The 18,239-nt window shown below is 40.6% G+C and overlaps 1 protein-coding gene across 1 annotated transcript in view; it reads left to right on the top strand.

Annotated features, from left to right (window-relative positions):
• The window catches only part of Atrn (attractin), a 137,898-nt gene that overhangs the window by 59,845 nt on the left and 59,814 nt on the right, over positions 1–18,239 (top strand). Inside the window, exons 11-17 of the mRNA XM_050132193.1 lie at positions 3,307–3,527; positions 5,477–5,598; positions 6,357–6,495; positions 9,210–9,400; positions 13,905–14,124; positions 15,375–15,560; positions 16,000–16,233. Coding sequence (XP_049988150.1) covers positions 3,307–3,527; positions 5,477–5,598; positions 6,357–6,495; positions 9,210–9,400; positions 13,905–14,124; positions 15,375–15,560; positions 16,000–16,233 — 1,313 coding nt within the window. The remainder of the gene's footprint in view (positions 1–3,306; positions 3,528–5,476; positions 5,599–6,356; positions 6,496–9,209; positions 9,401–13,904; positions 14,125–15,374; positions 15,561–15,999; positions 16,234–18,239) is intronic.

Raw genomic sequence — 18,239 nt, 5'->3', positions numbered from 1 at the left:
AATATCAAATGAGTGAAGCTTCTGTTAAAACAGTTGTAAGTTTTACGCAAACTCGGAGAAGTTGACAGTTTGTCATAAATGTGTAGTTTAGCCATGAATCAAAATCAGGAATAGCTCTCTGGATTACAGTGTTTTATTTTGTGTAATTCTTGTGGTGTGTTGAATTTCAGGCAGGATTGGAAGAGGTGGGGAATGGTAGAAGGTCATGGTCGCAGTTTAACTGTATAAAATAATTTGCTGGAGGAGAAACTTTGATCTTTTGGTATCATTTAGCAAGCAGAACTTGATCACCCATGTCTGACTTAATTGTTCTAGTTGTGTTTTAAGAGAGGTTGAAGGAGTGAAGGCTGTGAGACTGTGAGGCTTCTACATGGAGAGGCAGCATTTATCCTAGTTGCCTTCTCCAAGCCTCTTAGAAGGCTCCTCCCCTCCCAGAGCTGCACCGTGATCTAAGTATTCAGAACTGTAGAGGCACCAGCTGTGCTCAGGTGAAGCCGCTGGTTTATTAACGGAACCCACTTGATTCATGGCAGACTCAGGAGCCAGTAGCGAGGTCAAAAACGAATCCTAGAGTTTTTCTTTTTGGTTATCGTCTGGTTTTCGGATATTGTAATGGATACAGAGCCACACAATCACCATGCTTTGTTTAGTCCTTTGTTGATTTGGAGAGAAAAGTTGAAGACCAGTGCAGTGAGTTACCAGATTCTTCATTGTGGATTAGTATTAAACTTGCTTGGCGATCTAGGAAATGCGAATTGGGAGAGCTCCTTGCCTATTGCAGTCCAGAGGTAACAGAGGAGATTTCTTTTGAAGGGCAAATGTCATTATGAACTTGGATTTAAAGATATTTGATGTATTTCATTTCATTCTAGTGTAGTTCTTAACTCTAGCTAATGAGCATCTTTTCGTAGTAACACTTGAGTCTGACAACCCTGGTATGTCTCTACTGGACATGTTATAAATGCATTGTAAGTATTTCTTGACCTAGACATGAAATTAGATTTTTCTCTAGGAAGGTCTAGTTTGGGAAGGAATGAAAGGGAGTAGGGAAATGGTAGGGCATTGTTTTGTTTTGTTTGTTTAGCTTGGGGAAGAACATCTAATTCAGACATATTCTGCTTTTCTAAGAGTGAGTTTTAAGCACACAATCTAAGGCCTAGTTTTTTCCATTGTCACTAAATTGGTCTTTTAAGAATACAGGTTGGTCAAGCGGGGTAGCTCATGCCTATCATCCCAGCACGCAGGTGTCTGAGATAAGAGGAATTCTTCGAGGTTGAAAGTCCTAAGATTTAGGCCAGTCTAGGCTATAGAGTTCTAGGTGAGACCCTATCTCCATCAAGCAAAAGCAAGTTAAAGAAATATTGTGTGTCTTGTTTTTGTAAAGGGGAATAGATTATGTGTGTGTCAGACCCTTTTTTCTCCAAAAAGATAAATGGCTACATAATCTATATATTTTTCTCTGTCTTGCTCACTCCTCCACCATCCATACACCCAACAATATAAACTGAAGATCACTCTGTGGCACTGTATCTATGTGATTTCTAGAAAAATGACTTAAGGCTTAAAAGCATAAATGTGTAGTTTTGTTTTCAATAGTTGCCAGAATCCCTTATGTGGATTTCTACAATCTTACATGCCCAGCAGCAGTGTATGAGTTAGCCTATTGCCCGAAGTCTCATCACTTCAAATATTATATAACATTTGTTACTTTTTTCTTTGCCAGTTTGATAGGTTACAAATAGCCCAACAATGTGCTTCTAATTTGCATTTCTCTGTGACTAAAATCAATTTTTTCTTCATATGCATAATGACATCTGCATTAATTTTTCCTGCGTACTAATTGAAGTATCTAACCCCCGGAATTCCTTTAGTCTTTTGTGGACCTTGACTCAGGCAACCCCAGGACTCATGTCTTCCATACAAAAAGGAATCTCAGGACTAGCCAGTATGTTGCACAGTCGGACTGTTCAGAGATTTAAAAGGACACTGCTCAGGGCAAGAATAAAGCTGAGTATGGCTTCTAGACAAAGAGCCACACTTCAGACTGCATATAGGTTTCGGGATTTTATTGTGCAGCATGTTTCTATGGGACCCTTCGTCTGTTCTCTCTGATAACTGAGGTTAGAGGTGGCACTGGAGATGCATTAGGTGGTATTACAGACTGGCAAGATAAAACCAGGCACTGTTAGAGGTTTAGGACATGGTTTTTCTTTAAATGGGGCTTCTTGTAAGATTCCTAGAAAATGGTGTGCTTATATCAAGGAATAGGGAAAGACCTTAAGCAGTTATTCATTGGCATAGAATTCTTGCTTTCTCAGTTGGCTAAAGTCTTCAGAACTATTTTTCCTATCTATAATTTTCTCTCACTCTATATTCTCTTTATTTTTTGTGTATGTGTGTGTAATCGTGTGTGCATGTGGGTCCCCACAGTGGAAAGAAGAATGAGGTAGGTCTCCTGAAACTTAAAGTTGTAGATGTTTGTGAGCTACCTGTTGTGGGTGCTGGAATCCAAACTCTGTCGCTCTTGATTGCTGAGTCAGCTCCAGCCCCCAGAATCTTATCTTTTCCTATTAATAGAAGATGCCATTTCAGCTCCAGGGACTATAACACCTTCTTCTGACCTCAGTGGGCATCCATCTGCATGGACACACACACATATACATATAATTAAAAATAAATATTTTTAAAATGCCACTTTCCCTGTGTACTAATTTTCCATATGCAGCACATTGGCAGGTAGATTATTGAAACTATTCTGAGTGACCACAAACCAGGATGGAAGATGAAATTTGACAGAATGGATGATAGTAATGGTTTTCGAGGCTTTGAAATAATTTCTTAGAGTACTTAAAATTATTTATTTATTTATAATGTGGGTGGCAGCATGTGAGTGGTGTAGCACACATATGGAAGTCAGAGGTCAACTTTGTGAAGTCACTTCTTTCCTTCCACCTTTATATGGTTTCAGGGATTGAACTCAGATTGTCCAATTGTGTGGCAAGTACTTAACCTGCTGAACCATTTCACTGGTCTCCTCAGAGGACTTTTAATACTTACAAGTTTTCTAAAGACTGACAGTCAAAAGTTTAAGACAGGTATATAAAAATCCTAGCATGTGAGAGGCAGAAGCAGGAAGATGGTCCCAACAAAAGGGCCAGTCAAGTCTATGAAAGTTCTAGACTAGCAAGGGCTACACAGTGAAACCTGTCTCAAAAATTTCAAAGCCAACAACCAAAAGCAGCCCTATGTTATATATGTGTTGTGTGTGTTTTCAGTAAAGTAAATTCCTTCTCTCTTTCCTCTCAGTACCATGTACGTGTTTGGCGGCTTCAACAGCCTCCTCCTCAGTGATGTCTTAGTCTTCACCTCGGAGCAGTGTGACGCTCACCGCAGTGAGGCAGCTTGTGTAGCAGCAGGACCTGGGATCCGGTGTCTGTGGGATACACAGTCGTCTCAATGTACCTCCTGGGAGTCAGCAACTGAAGAACAAGCAGAAAAGTTAAAATCAGAGTGTTTTTCCAAAAGAAGTATGTTTTTTTCTACTTAGAATTTAAAGATCTAATTTTATCTGACTTGTGAAGGAACTTAATATTCATGCACTTTTATGTTCACCTTATTCTCTGGTTATTTCTTATTAATGAGTCTTGCGACTCCTGGAAGCTGTTAGCAGGTTATAAAGCTTTCCAACGTTACACAGGCTTTGTGTAACAATTCCAGGACTGAAGTCTTGCTTTCTGGTGGAATTTTGGTTTGGTTTTGGGTTTTTGAAACAGGGTCTTGTTCTATAGCTCAAACTAGCCTCAAATTTCTTGTGATCTTCCTTCCTCAGCCTCCTGAGTGCTGGGATAATAGGCATGTACCACCAGCCCTACCTGTGAAAATTCTGATGATGGAAATGTTACATCCTTTCTTTGTTCAGTGTAGTAGCCACTAGCAATCTGCTGCTATCAGATAACTTGAAATGTGGCTAGTCTAACTAAGGGACTGATTGTTCTATTTGTTTGGTTGGTTGATTTACTTTAAAAGTACATGTAATGAGCCAGGTATAGTAGCACATGACTATAATCCAAATACTCAAGAGGCTGAGACAAAAGCCAAAACCATCAACACTAAAAGAACTGTATGTGGCTATTGGCTGCTGTATTGTTGATGAAGGTCTAATGTTAAGGATAAGAATGGGGATCATGTACAGCAAATTGTTCTGGTAGAACAGTGGTAGAGCTGCTGTCCTCACTAGGTATTTCCAGCCCCTTTAGCTGGATACAGCAATACAGAATGACAGATGCATTAAGGTCCCTGCTTCACGAGCCCCTGAGCTGGTCTTGTTATTTTTGCCTCTTATCTACTTGCTTAGTGGTTTCCTCAAGCACTACTTCACCAAATCAGTGAAGTAACATGTATAAAAATCCTTGGAAAAATAGAAAGAGTGCCTCCAAGATAGTTTGTTTGTATCAATCAATTTAAAGTATGAGACTATATTACTTACCTAGTAAGACACAGGCAGGTGCTGGAGTTAACATGAGAGTTATATTGGATAGACTGCCTTTGTTTTCCTGTTATGTGCCAAATAAAGTTGTGCAACAGTATGAGACCATTCTGTTGATTGGAATTTTGGTTCATTGATAGAAAACAGATTACCAGAACCTGTTAGGAGTTCTAACTTTCCCAAAACAGAATCAGTAGAATAACCAATTTTAAAAATTCAACTTAAATGTTAGTGTATTGGGAATATATTTCTTAGGTGGTTCTTATGAGCCCATTAGTTATGCCTAATCCTGTTGGGTATACCTAATCCTGTTGTAATGATCTTGGCAGGAAAACAGCCTAAGATACAAACTTACCAGGAGAGTTTCTGTGACATTAGGCCAGTGGCCTCTCTTCCTGCTTGTTGGTGTCATGTCTGTGAGATGGTTTAGCACGTAGGGCAGCATGGCTTTGTAGCTTCTCGTTTGGGGATTAGTGGGAATTATGTCAGGTCTATAAAGGTGGAAGTTCTGAAACCCACAGTCTTGAATTCACGTGTATATAGAGTACAATTAGCAAGTGTTTTCTGTGGGGTTCTTAGGCACTGGATATGGCTCACCCAGATGTGCCTTGTATTTGTAGCTAGGAAGAATGTCTTGGTCTCTTGTATTACTTTCCTTGGCTTCTGGGCAGCTTGTGGTGTTAATATTTGTCCTAAGAAGAAAAGAGCATTCAAAGCCCAGATCTTCCATCATATCTTAGAATTGCTACAAAAGTAATCAACAGACCTTTGCTTTTTACTTTCTGTGCACTTTTCAGGGGATAGTTACCAAATAGTACTTTTCAGATTGTCTGCTTATATCTGTTTTATTTTAACCTGAACATGGCAATGTTTTTTTCCTTCCAGTTTGACCCTACATTTGCTTCCCAACCATTGCTAGGAGCTTTTCTGTCTCAGATTCTGCTCAACAGAGGCTGTCACATAGTTGATGAGGTTTTCTTTTCTCCATAGCCCTTGACCATGACAGATGTGACCAGCACACAGATTGTTACAGCTGCACAGCCAATACCAATGACTGCCACTGGTGCAATGATCACTGTGTCCCTATGAACCACAGCTGCACAGAAGGCCAGGTCAGAAACTGTTTTTCAAGGATTTTAGAGGACAGAAAAAGGTGCTTGTTGAGTTTGGGTATAGTGGAAATAATGAGCAGATTTATTTTTAAAATGGGATGTAGATTTGAATTTTACTATTGCTCAGGTTTTCTTTAAGGAAGGGATGCTATATATATCCTGATTGCAAGGGTCCTTCAGCTACTGAGGTTTGTGTGTAGTATTCAGAAAAAGGGTTTTACAAAATGTCTTTGTTTTATATCTTGACTCAGCATTACGTCTGTGCTCACCCTCGGTGACTTTAAATTTAGGTGATAATAGGCTAAAGAAGATAAGTGACCCAGCTTTTATTGTCTTTGATGATTCATGACATGTTTTTCTCCCAGTTTAATGCACTTCATAAGATACAAACTTGAGACTGCTGCTGTGGGTGGGGGTTGGGGGAGCACTGAAAAAACTTGCAATTTTACAGGTAAATGTTGAATGAGGTGTGGTGGTGAAGGTGGTGCAGGTGGGCTACCTTGCCAGCTAAAGGCATGGTAGTGAGAATGCACTAAGGTGTTCCCACTACACTACCACTTCCTGTTCATTCTACCTAATTCTGTCATCTGTGTACCTCCCTCCCTCCCTCCCTCCCTCCCTCCCTCCCTCCCTCCCTCCGTCCCCCTCCCATCCACAGTTACCGTCCTCGGTTATGTTACTGTCTTTAGGACCCTTATTAGTCCTCACCAAGTTCTTTGTGTGAATATAAACGAAAGCACTTCTCCACTGTGTTCTAGCTCTCCATTTCCAAGTATGACAATTGCCCCAAGGATAATCCCATGTACTACTGCAATAAGAAAACAAGCTGCAGGAGCTGTGCCCTAGACCAGAACTGCCAGTGGGAGCCCCGGAATCAGGAGTGCATCGCCCTGCCTGGTAGGTAGGCCTTGCGCTGGGATACCCTCAGTGAGGGGTTAGGATGAACCTAGGAAAGAGAGGCATATTCTGTCTGTTTAGTTCTCTCACTGTTTAGAGGAATTATGTTGTATTTGTTTTTAACTTAAATATGGTTCTCACATACTTATTCTGCTGGCCTTTGAAATAAATGGAAGCATCATCTGTTCTGAGAATTGGTCGGTGGCTGAGATCAATATCACACACCATGCCCCACTGACCCTCCTTAAGCTGTGATAACTCAGCAACAGTAAGGGCCCTATAAGGAATCACTTCCTGACAGTTCAGCAAGAAGGGATTTCTGTATCCGTCCCCTCTCCTGATGTGACCTTCATTCCTGACTATTTCAGCTGAGATTCAGGGTGACAGTTTTAGGAACTAAGAGCAGCTAGCCCTGACTAAACCCCTGTGATGTATTTGATTCATCAGGATACCCTGGAAGGGGAGCTCCTATGGCTCTCCAACATCTGAGGCTTGATTAGGGCTGTGGATCTGGACTCTTTGAAAGGATTTTATTTAGTTTGCCCAATGGGCTTTATTTTAATCCATGTTCTGTTGCTGTGAAGAGACACCATTACCAAGGCAACTCTCATGAAAGGAAACATTAAATTGGGGGCTATAGTTTCAGAGGCTGTTATCATGGCAGAAGCCTGGCAGCACACAGACGGGTGCTGGAGTGATAGGGATGGGACCTGGCGTGGGCTTTTGAAAGTTCAGAGTCTACCCCCAGTGAAATACCTCCTCTAACAAGCCCACAGCTATTCCTGCAAGGCTATACCTTCAGCCTTCTCTAATAGTGTCGTTCCCTGATGTAAGCATTCACATACACGAGCCTAAGGGGGTCATTCTTATTCAAACCACTGCAGGCTTTTTGTCCATTTTGTTCTGTGTATCACACTTTAATGTCCAATAGAATACTTGGGCACCTGTTAAAAGGCTTGTTCTAATTCAGTCCTTGAAAGCCTGTAATTTTGTCTTACTGCTGGTACCACATTCTTTTTTTTTTCCCACTTTTTTTTAATTTTTATTTTTTAAAAAGAAAACAAACTGTCTTTTTTCATTTTACATACCAATCCCAGTTCCCACTCTCCCCTCCTCCATCCCTCCCATCCCCCTCCCCCATCCACTCCTCAAAGAGGGTAAGGCACATTGCTTTGGTGAAGGTCCAAGGCTCTCCCCAAACATTTAGTTTATTTATTTTTATTTTATGTGCATTGGTGCTCTGCCTGCATACATATCTGTCTGTTTGAGGGTGTCAGATCTTGAAGTTACAGGCAGCTGTGAGCTGCCATGTTGGAGCTAGGAATTGAGCCCAGGTCTTCTGGAAGAGCAGCCAGTGCTCTTAATCTCCAAGCCATCTCTCCAGCCCCTGGACCACATTCTTAGGAGCCAGTTTATTACTCTTAGATTATCCCTTTCCACAGGCCTCTCGTGGATCCCAATGGCTCTTCTGGCTAATGAGCACTGTTGCTGTCTCCAACAGTGTGCTCCGGCTCGGAGGAAGTCTCTTGCTTGTTCACTTTTGTGCAAGTGTCCAGGAGCAACCATGCTTTCATGCTACACTTTATGTAGTTCAGCACAATCACAGAGGAGACTGCAGACTTTCTTTGTGTACCATATTACTTTGAAGTTTTCCTAAACCAATCTCCCTCTTCACCTTGTTTTTGATATGCTGGTGCAGTTGCTTATACCTTCTGTCTCATGGCATGAAAACAGGGTAGCATTTGGAAACTTAAAGTCATCCATTCCCAATTCAATTCCATTTATAGTTTACTTTTTCCTGCATATGTACATCTTCGTACAGATAAGTATACACGTGAGCATTGGAGGCCAGAGGTTAACTTCCGTATATTTCTCTGTCACTTGCCCACATTCAGTTGTTTTGAAACAGGGTCCTTCACTAAGTGTGGAGCCCACTGATTATCTAGAAGGCTGACTCGAAAGTCTCAGGAGCCCCCTACGTTTAGCCCTCAGCTGAGATTACAAGCAAGCAAAATCATGCTTGACTTTTTATGTCGGTCCTGGGGATCTGAACTAGGTCCTTAGACTTGGTACAAGTATTTTACCCACTGAACCATTTCCCAAGCCCCATTTGCAGTTTTCTGCCCCATCTTTCCATATTTGTTTATATATTTTTCATTCAAGATTTTAGTTTACTTCTCCATTTTTCTTCAAAAAGAGTTACACCAATCTCTAACCATGGCACCAAAGAATTCGCCTTCAGGATGTAGGAGTATTGACTAGAGTATGCTTCCTGAGATTCAGGAAATGTGACTGGTGAACCTTTTTTAAAGGTCTTTTTATTCTGGGGTTGAAGAGAAGACTCAGCAGTTAAGAGTGCATACTGATCTTCCAGAGGACCCAAAGTTGGTCTCCAGTGTCCATGCTGGGCAGTTCACAACCTCTTGTAATATTGGTTTGCCCTCTTACGGCCTCTGTGAGCACTACAGTCACATGTACAAACCCACACTTGAGTTGCATATATACACATAATTTTAAAAAGAAATAATTTATTTTAAAAGTTTTTTTCTGTATATGGAAGTTAATAATGCATCTGATACTCTCACCATAGCCTAATGAAGTACCCGGAATTCAAATCAGAAGAATGAGCTTAGATTTCAATAATTGAACTAGTAATATACAACTTATATAATTTCTAAAACTTTGTTTTCTTTTCTTTTCCCCCTTTATAAAAGAAAATATATGTGGTATTGGCTGGCATTTGGTTGGAAACTCATGTCTGAAAATCACTACTGCTAAGGAAAATTATGACAATGCTAAGTTGTCCTGTAGGAACCACAATGCTTTTTTGGCTTCCCTTACATCCCAGAAAAAGGTGGAATTTGTCCTTAAACATCTTCGATTAATGCAGTCATCTCAGAGCATGGTGAGTTAACATTTTCTGAACTTCGGTTTCTAATACCACCTTTCTTCTGAGGGCACAACAGCAGCCTATGTGTAGAAGGCCCCAGTTGCGTATCATGTACCTGATAAGAGAAAGAATTCCAGTAAATGATTAATAATAGACCGTGTACCTGTACTTCAGAATCTTTTGTTTTAATGCCTTTCTTCATGTATTAAAGAGTTCAGTACTTTGAGTATTTTGGTGGTCATATTTATTAAGTATGAGATAGGAATATATGGAATGAATAATAATATGTACACGTATTTTGGTGTCTTAGTCAGGGTTTCTATTACTGTGAAGAGACACCATGGCCATGGCAATTCTTAATGCAAATATTTAATTAGGGCTGGCTTACAGTTTCAGAGGTTCAGTCCATTATAATCATGGTGGGAAACAAGGCAATGTGTAGGCAGACGTGGTGCTGGAGAAAAGAGCTGAGAGTTCTGCATTTTGATCCTCAGGCAACAGGCAGTGAACTGTGTCCAACACTGGGAGTAGCTTGAGCATATGAGATCTCAAAACCCACCTCCACAGTGACACACTTCCTCCAGCAAGCCCACACCTAATAAACCTCACTTCCTAATAGTGCCACTCCCTATATATAGGCCATGAATCTATGGAGGCCATACCTATTCAAACCACCACATCTGGTGACGTTAGATTATTTCGTACTAGATTTTCATATCTAGATTCTTCTTGGAGAAGGGAGGGCACAAAGCTAGCTATCTAAGTGTTATTAAGCCGTTTGCATCCCTTAAGGTGTTATAGCATGCAATGTGATCCCCAATAAGAAGTGTAAAACCTGGCTAGCCCAGGAGGACACTTTCTTGCTAAGGCTTCTGAATTCAGAAAGGTCCAAATTCTCCTACTGTCTAGCTAAATTCTTGAACAGCATGTAGTTGATGTTACATGATTCCATTTGGCATTTTTCATGCAAAGTCTAAGAATCGCGATGCTAAAGTTCATTAGGTAGGTATTCACAGAGCAGGTTTTCTGTCTGTGCTAGCTATGGTACAGGGAGATATGGGGAATATGTTTTTGTCTAGCCAGGAGAAAAGAGAGCACGGCATCGCATTTCTCACTTGGCACCACCTTCTCATGACATGAGCAAGTATAGTATGGATTCTGGCTGTTAAGTCCCAGGAAGTCCATATATCCTGAAATGAGCTCAAGCGGGACTAGAGAAGGATTTCTGGCAGTAGATAAAAGCTGGCATTCCTCAGAAACTTGTGAAATTGGTCTCCATTTGTCAAAAGGAGTCATTTCCTTATCACTGTGACGCCTGTTATTGTATCAAGGCACATATTGGCCACCAGGCCCCTCAGTATCACAAGTACCTGTTCTGCACCTCAAAGTCCAGGCTAGTCTCCTAGCCCTTCCCCCCTCGGCTACTCTTCCTGATAACCCACACAATGCGTCCATCTCACACGCTCTCTCTTTATCTCCTGCGCTCTCCACTGTTCTTTCCCACTATCCCATTCCCCTAGCCCTGGCCATATCCAGTCCTTTTCTACATAACTAATAAAACATTCAATAGCAGAGAGTAGTGGAGGTGGAGATGGAGAGGTAGCAAGAGGATAACAAGAGCTGAGAGTGTGTGGGGTGAACAAATCATGTGGATTATAAGGAAGACAGGTATTTTCGGGGAGAAGGGCCAGGAGACTAGCATGGATTTTGAAATGTATAACAGGTACTTGTGATACTAGGGAGCTTGGGGGGAAGGGGCTGCTCACAGAGGCCAGAAGAGGGTATTGGGTCTCCTGGAGTTAGAGTTACAGTTGTAAGCTGCTTGATGTAGGGGCTGGGATCCAAACTCTGGTCCTCTGGAAGAGCAGCATTATCTGTTGAGCCATCCCTCCACCTCCTATAAAGATTTGTTGTTGTTGTTTTGTTTTGTTTTTAAATTGCAATGGGGAGCCAGGCACTGTGCATCATGCCTTTAATCCCAGCACTCAGGAGACAAAGACAGGCACATCTCTGTGACTTCAAGGCCACCCTGGTTTATATAGGGAATTCTAGACAAGCCAGCGCTACATAGGGACACCTGCCTCAAAAACAAAAAAACAAAAACAAACAAAAAAAAAATCCAAAATAACAAAGTTGGAATGAGAAAGGAATTTCAGGGCTACCCAAGACTGGAGCTCAGTAGTAGAGTTCATGCCCAGGAGACCCTGGATCTTACTCCTTGCAGCAAAAACAGGGGAGGCAGAAATTATTCTACAGGTTTGTGACTTTTTAAAAAATAAAATGTAGCATGGAGTTAGGTAAAATGTGACACATACTCAGATAAATAGATAAAATGTGATTATGGATATTTGTCATTGTTTAGGGGGATTGCTAACAAGTTGTTATTGGTAATGGTCAGGAAAAAAGCTAACCAAAGGAAATTAGATTCAAGGTTTTTATTTTAAAAAGAAAAAAGGGGCTATAGATATAATAGGATAAAAGGGTAGATTATTGAATCTACTCTGAAAAGAAAAAAGGAAGGATATAGATATAATAAGATAAAAAGATAGATTATTGAGTCTACTTTTAAAAAACAACTACTAGTTTTAAATGCTTTACATTGGATTGGACTTTTGTATATTGTATACAAATGTATGTTTATGCAAATTTGAAATTAATTTTGTTAGAACATACTGTACATACATTTCTGCTCTTGTTCAAGGTATTCCACCTATACAACTCATTTAACAATGTAATGCAAATTTCTAGTCCTTGAAAATTATTATTACCAACTGTTTAGGATAATAAGGAAATGCAGGTTAGTTTCAGTCACCTATTACGATCGAACTTGTAGTCACATTAGGTATGTTTTCAAGGTCAAACAGGTATATTTTAAGTAGACATGTCATTTTCAAACACTTCAGAGATCTACAGAGTATGGCATTTAAGATGCTTTAATAACATAGATTCTTTCTTCTTCTTCTTCTTCTTCTTCTTCTTCTTCTTCTTCTTCTTCTTCTTCTTCTTCTTCTTCTTCTTCTTCTTCTTCTTCTTCTCCCTCTCCCTCTCCCTCTCCCTCTCCCTCTCCCTCTTCTTCTTCTTCTTCTTCTTCTTCTTCTTCTTCTTCTTTTTTTTTTTATGACAATGAGACATGTTTGCTCCTGGCCGCACCAATCTACCTCAGAGAAGATAATGGGCTTTGAAGAAACTCCCACATGGAGTTTACTTCCTTTGTGGCAAAAGTAAGCCACTGGGCAAGAAAGTACCCTTGCCTCAAACCACTGCCACTTTCCTGTCCTAATGGGACAAGCAGGACACAAGAAGAGAGTGACTGCCAAACCTTTAACAGACAAGGCAGGGAAGTCCTTCAAAAACCCTGCTTTGTAGAAAAGTCTGTCAGATATTCTAGGACTGTAGGCTGAAGATGGATGCACCAATGTTGCAGAGGAACTTTGGGTGACTGTCTAGGTAGACATCTGTTTCTGTCATTTCTCACAATTTTCAGAATTTACTTGCTCTCACTTCCTGCTTGCCCAGTTAATATTATTTCCTTCTTGGGTCTCTGAGAGAGTTGAAGACTAGATAGTTAAAGTTATCCTTATTTACCAGACACAGAAAGCAAGTTATAATAGAAAGTAAATTAGGTACAAGACTTCAGACTCACCAAGACAAGAATAGATATGGAGTATTTTCTCTGAATTCTTCAAATGCAAATGGACTAGACATCGTTGATGAATTTAATGCCTGTATAAATCGTATATAGTTCACATCTTTAATCCCAGTATAGGGAGTCATACCTTTAATCCCAGCACTAGAGGGGAATATAAAATGGGAGGAGACAGAGGCTCATCTCTGTCTGCAGTCACCCAGCCTTGGTAGAGGTAAGACTTTTCTAGTGGCTTGTCTGTTTTTGCTTTTCTTATCTTCAACTTGAACCCCAATATCTGTCTCTGGGTTTTTATTATTCATGCTACAACATATACATATACACAGTAGACTGTGATCTCACCTTTAAAAAAAGAAGGAAAGTATCACCTTGAACAACAGAGATGAGCCTGAGATTTGGCAGTTACATAGCAGGAAAACTGGAAAAGAAAATGTATGTGTTAGGCTGTGCCCCGTGGCTAATGGAACAATTTTTAAATCATCTGAACTGGCCATACAGACTCAGGTTAGGCATATAATCTATATTTTAAAAGTATTAGTAAGGTGACTTCATTTATGAACCTTATTTGTGGATGATTGTTTCTTTATAACTCTTGTCATGAACACAAGTAGTTTGAAACTTGATTATTTCTTTACTACTGATCTCTGGAAGTCTAGTCTTGCTGTGTTATCTTCTTTGAGCCATTTTTATCCTCTGCAAAGTAATCATATTGAAAAGATCACTTATCTTAATCCAACTTGCCCGAGTTTGGAGAATAAGGAGCTTTTCACGTGTCTGTGGGGTATGCCCAAACTAGTGTTTTTTATGTCAAAGCCTGTTTTGGTAAAGACATGCTTGTATTCTTAACTGTCTTTTTTTTTTTTTTGCCTGTAGTCCAAGCTCACTCTGACTCCTTGGGTTGGTCTTCGTAAGATCAATGTTTCTTACTGGTGCTGGGAGGATATGTCTCCATTTACAAATAGTTTGCTACAGTGGATGCCATCTGAGCCCAGCGATGCTGGCTTCTGTGGGATCTTGTCAGAGCCTAGTACTCGGGGATTGAAGGCTGCAACCTGCATCAACCCACTCAATGGCAGTGTTTGTGAAAGGCCCGGTAAGGACATGGATGAGTACAGTGCTCCAAGAGGTTTACCAGGAAAGCAGAGGAGGCATAGTTGACTGAGTACTGAGATATATAAGATACATGTGACAGCAGTTAGTGAACACTGATTCAGGCATATTTATTTTAAAAAGAACACAAAATCCCAATGTAGAAGGAAATAGTTTGAGTCATACTCAAAACCAAAAATAAAATTACTGAAAGAATCTAATTTAATATTGAGCTAGACTGCTTTGTTGACCACAAAAGTGTTGAGAATCGTTCTGAAAGGTGATTTCCTTTGTGTTGGCAGAGAAAGGCTATGGAAGAAAGAACAACACAGAAACCAAAAACCTTTAGAAAAGCAGCAAATCAGGACAGTACTCAGAGAGCTGCTGTGGGGAGGGCATCGCAAAAGACACCGATAGAGCCAACCCCAGGCTGTGGCAGTCCCGTGCTGAGGCTAAGGCTGGACTCTATGATGGCGGGCCCAGCACAGCCACACACAAATGAGAACTCAGAAGCAAGAGGGGCAAGTACAGGTTATTTTGGGAGGCTGAGTTCCATTCCCAGCAGGTCCTGAGTAATACTGAGGTGTTAGGTTGAAGAGAGTCACAGCATGGGAGTTGCCTTAGGAAAAGGTTTCTAAAATCTTTAGAAAATAGTTGACATTTTTTTTTAATGTGGGATTTGTGTGTGTGGGTGTGTGGGTGTGTGTGGGAGAGAGAGAGAGAGAGAGAGAGAGAGAGAGAGAGAGAGAGAGAGAGAGAGAGAGAGAGAGAAGAGGTGCCTAGGAGGACAGAGGTGTCAGACCCCTTGGAGCCTGACAGGAGTGCTGGCAAGTGAGATTGGGTCCTCTGGAAAAGAAGTACCTGCTCTTAACCATTGAGTCATCTCTCCAGCCACCTGGGTTTCTAAATTTCTTACAACAAAGGTTTTTGTCCTTGTTGAAAGCTAATGCTTTCATCCGTCAAAATTTTAAATGTAGAATTTTAATAAACTCAGGTTAGTTCGAAGACGCCTGCAGTTCACCATGAGCCATTGTGAGTCCACGATTTTTATGTTTCCCCACCTTCAGTGCTTTTTGAAAAGAAAGTCCGTGTTCCCCTGAATGCTTAAGTACACTTGAATAAACAGAACCCATGAGTCCCAAGTTTCTTGGATTTTCCTCCATGTAGTAGTATAGTGCTGAACTAATTTCATAATGCACATTGAAAAGTCTTTGATCCTAGCTGACCAGTGTCCCTTTTGGGCTTAATTCCCAGCAAACCACAGTGCCAAGCAGTGCCGGACACCATGTGCCCTGCGGACAGCGTGTAGCGAGTGCACTAGCAGCAGTTCCGAGTGCATGTGGTGCAGTAACATGAAGCAGTGTGTAGACTCCAATGCCTATGTGGCCTCCTTCCCTTTTGGCCAGTGTATGGAATGGTATACAATGAGCAGCTGCCCACGTAAGTGAAAAGAGCCTGGGACATTTACCAGCAGGTTGGACTTGACCTTCTGCTCAAGTCTGTTCAGAAGATGGTTAGGCTGGTCTTTCCAGATTAAAATGTGTATAAGGAATTGGGTACAATGATCCATGCAGTAAATCAGATAAATCTAGGGTAGGTCACAAGGTACAGAATAATTTCTCTTCTTCAGGGCCATATAGTTCAGTCTCTAGAATGTCTCCATATCTTAATCTGCCTGCTTGTAAAGTGCTTTCTGGTAGAGGACCTCACAGGTCCCTTCTACTTCCAACTTCCTTGTATTGAAAAAGATGGGGAAAGTCTCTGTTGTATGTTCTGTAAAATCGTGGGCTCTTTAAATTATTTCATTTCAGTAGTCACTATAAGGTACTAGTACATCTACTTGTGATAATGAATTACAAGTTTAATTTTTTTTTAATAGCTGAAAATTGCTCTGGCTACTGTACCTGTAGCCATTGCTTGGAGCAGCCAGGCTGTGGCTGGTGTACTGACCCTAGCAATACTGGGAAAGGGAAATGTATCGAGGGCAGCTATAAAGGACCTGTGAGGATGCCTTCACTGGCCTCTGCAGGAACTGTGTATCCACAGCCTCTCCTCAACTCCAGCATGTGTCTCGAGGACAGCAGATACAACTGGTCTTTCATTCAGTGTCCAGGTAAGATGCCTGTGTATTCTAATCCAGATGTCTTACTACCTGTTTGTAAAGAATCAACCTTGACATAAAACTGGCCAGCACAGATCCCTAGCCCATTTTTAAATTGAGTCATTTGCTTCCTTTACTCTGACTTTGGAGTTCTATGTTCTGGATGTTAATTCTCTGTCCAATGTATAGCTTGCAAAGATTCTCCCCATTCTTCTTCACTTGATTGATTTTTTTTTTCTTAGCTGCACAGAAGCTTTTTTTTTTTTTTTTTTTTTTTTTTATGAAGTCCCATTTACCAGTTAGTTGCTGGCCTCAATTCCTGGGCACATGGAGTCCTCAATAGAAAGTCCTTTCCTACACGTATATCATGTAGGGTACTGCCTATATTTTTTTCTAAAGTTTCCGTGTTTTGGGTTATGTCTTTGATCCATTTAGAGTTATTGTGAAAGGCGATGGATACAGATCTATTTTCATTCTTCTGCATGTGAACATACGGTTTTCCCAGCATCATTTGTTTTTTATATTATTTATTTATTAATAATTTATTAAAGATTTCTGCTTCCTCTCCGCCACCGCCTCCCATTTCCCTCCCCCTCCCCTGGTCAAGTCCCCCCCCTCGTCAGCCCAAAGAGCAATCAGGGTTCCCTGCCCTGTGGGAAGTCCAAGGACCACCCACCTCCATCCAGGTCTAGTAAGGTGAGCATCTAAACTGCCTAGGCTCCCACAAAGCCAATACGTGCAGTAGGATCAAAAACCCATTGCCATTGTTCTTGAGTTCTCAGTAGTCCTCATTGTCCGCTATGTTCAGCGAGTCCGGTTTTATCCCATCAGCATCATTTGTTGAAGATGTTATCTTTCCTATGTTTTTGCCTCTTTGTGAAATAGCAGATGGCTGTAGCTATGAACATTGCTGTTTGGCTCTTCTGTTTTATTCTGTTGGTCTGCATGTCTGTTTTATGCTCACGCCAAATTGTTTATATTGCTGTGTAGTACTCCATTGTTTAAATATACCACATTTTTCTTATCTATTCTTCGATACGTTTATTTTTTTAAAAAAATTCTTGTGTATGAATGTTTGTTGGAACTTACATCTGTGCGCCAGAAGATGGCATTGTATCCCCTGGGACTGGATTTACAGACAGTTATGAGCTGTCATGTAGGTGCTGGCAATTGAACCCAGGTCCCCTGTAAGAACAGCTTATCTACTGAGCCTTCTCTCCAGCCCAAGAGCTACTGATATTTGAAAGCTAATTTTGTACCTTGCCACACTTTATTGAAATTGTTATTGTTTCTAGAAATTTAATGATGGACTTTTTGATATTTCTTGTGTATAATATCATGTCATATATCAATAGGGATAACTTGACTTCCTTTCCTATTTGTATCCCTTTTGTTTCTTTCTCCTGCCTTATTGTTCCATCTAATGCTTCCAGCACTGTATTAAAAAGGAGTGGGGACCCTGGACAACCTTGTCTTATTTTTTATTTTAATGGGATTGCTTTGAGTTTTTCCTCATTTAAGATAATGTTGGCTGTGGGTTTGTTATATCCAGCCTTTATTATGTTGAGGTATGTTCACTCCAGTATTGTTTTCTCTAGGACTTTTATCATGAAGGCATTGGATTTTTTTGTCCCAAGCTCTTTTCTTCATCTACTTAGAAGGTCATGTGATTTCATTGTTAAGTCTACTTATATGATTTATTGTATTTACTGACTTAGGTATGTTGGGCCTACCTGAAATTCTTGGATAAAGCCCAGTTACTTGTGATGGCTGATCTTCTTGATATGTGCTTGTATTGTGTTCACTAGTATTTTATTGAAGACTTCTGCATCTGTGTTTGTCAGGCATACTGGTCTGCAGTTTGGGTATTGGGTGTTAGTGTCATTCAGGCTTTGGAAATGAATTTGGGAGTGATCCTTCTATTCTTTTTTATATAATTTAAGAATTGTTGATTATTGTTCTTTTTTGAACATCTGGTAGAATTATGCTATGAATCTATCTGGCTCTGGACTCTGTCT

Source organism: Alexandromys fortis, unplaced genomic scaffold (assembly GCF_014885135.2).
Source record: "Alexandromys fortis isolate MF-2015 unplaced genomic scaffold, M_Fortis_MF-2015_v1.1 scaffold_6, whole genome shotgun sequence".
NCBI lineage: Eukaryota > Metazoa > Chordata > Mammalia > Rodentia > Cricetidae > Alexandromys > Alexandromys fortis.
The sequence above is the reverse complement of the archived record's forward strand: the minus strand, read 5'-3'. Positions and strand labels throughout refer to the sequence as shown.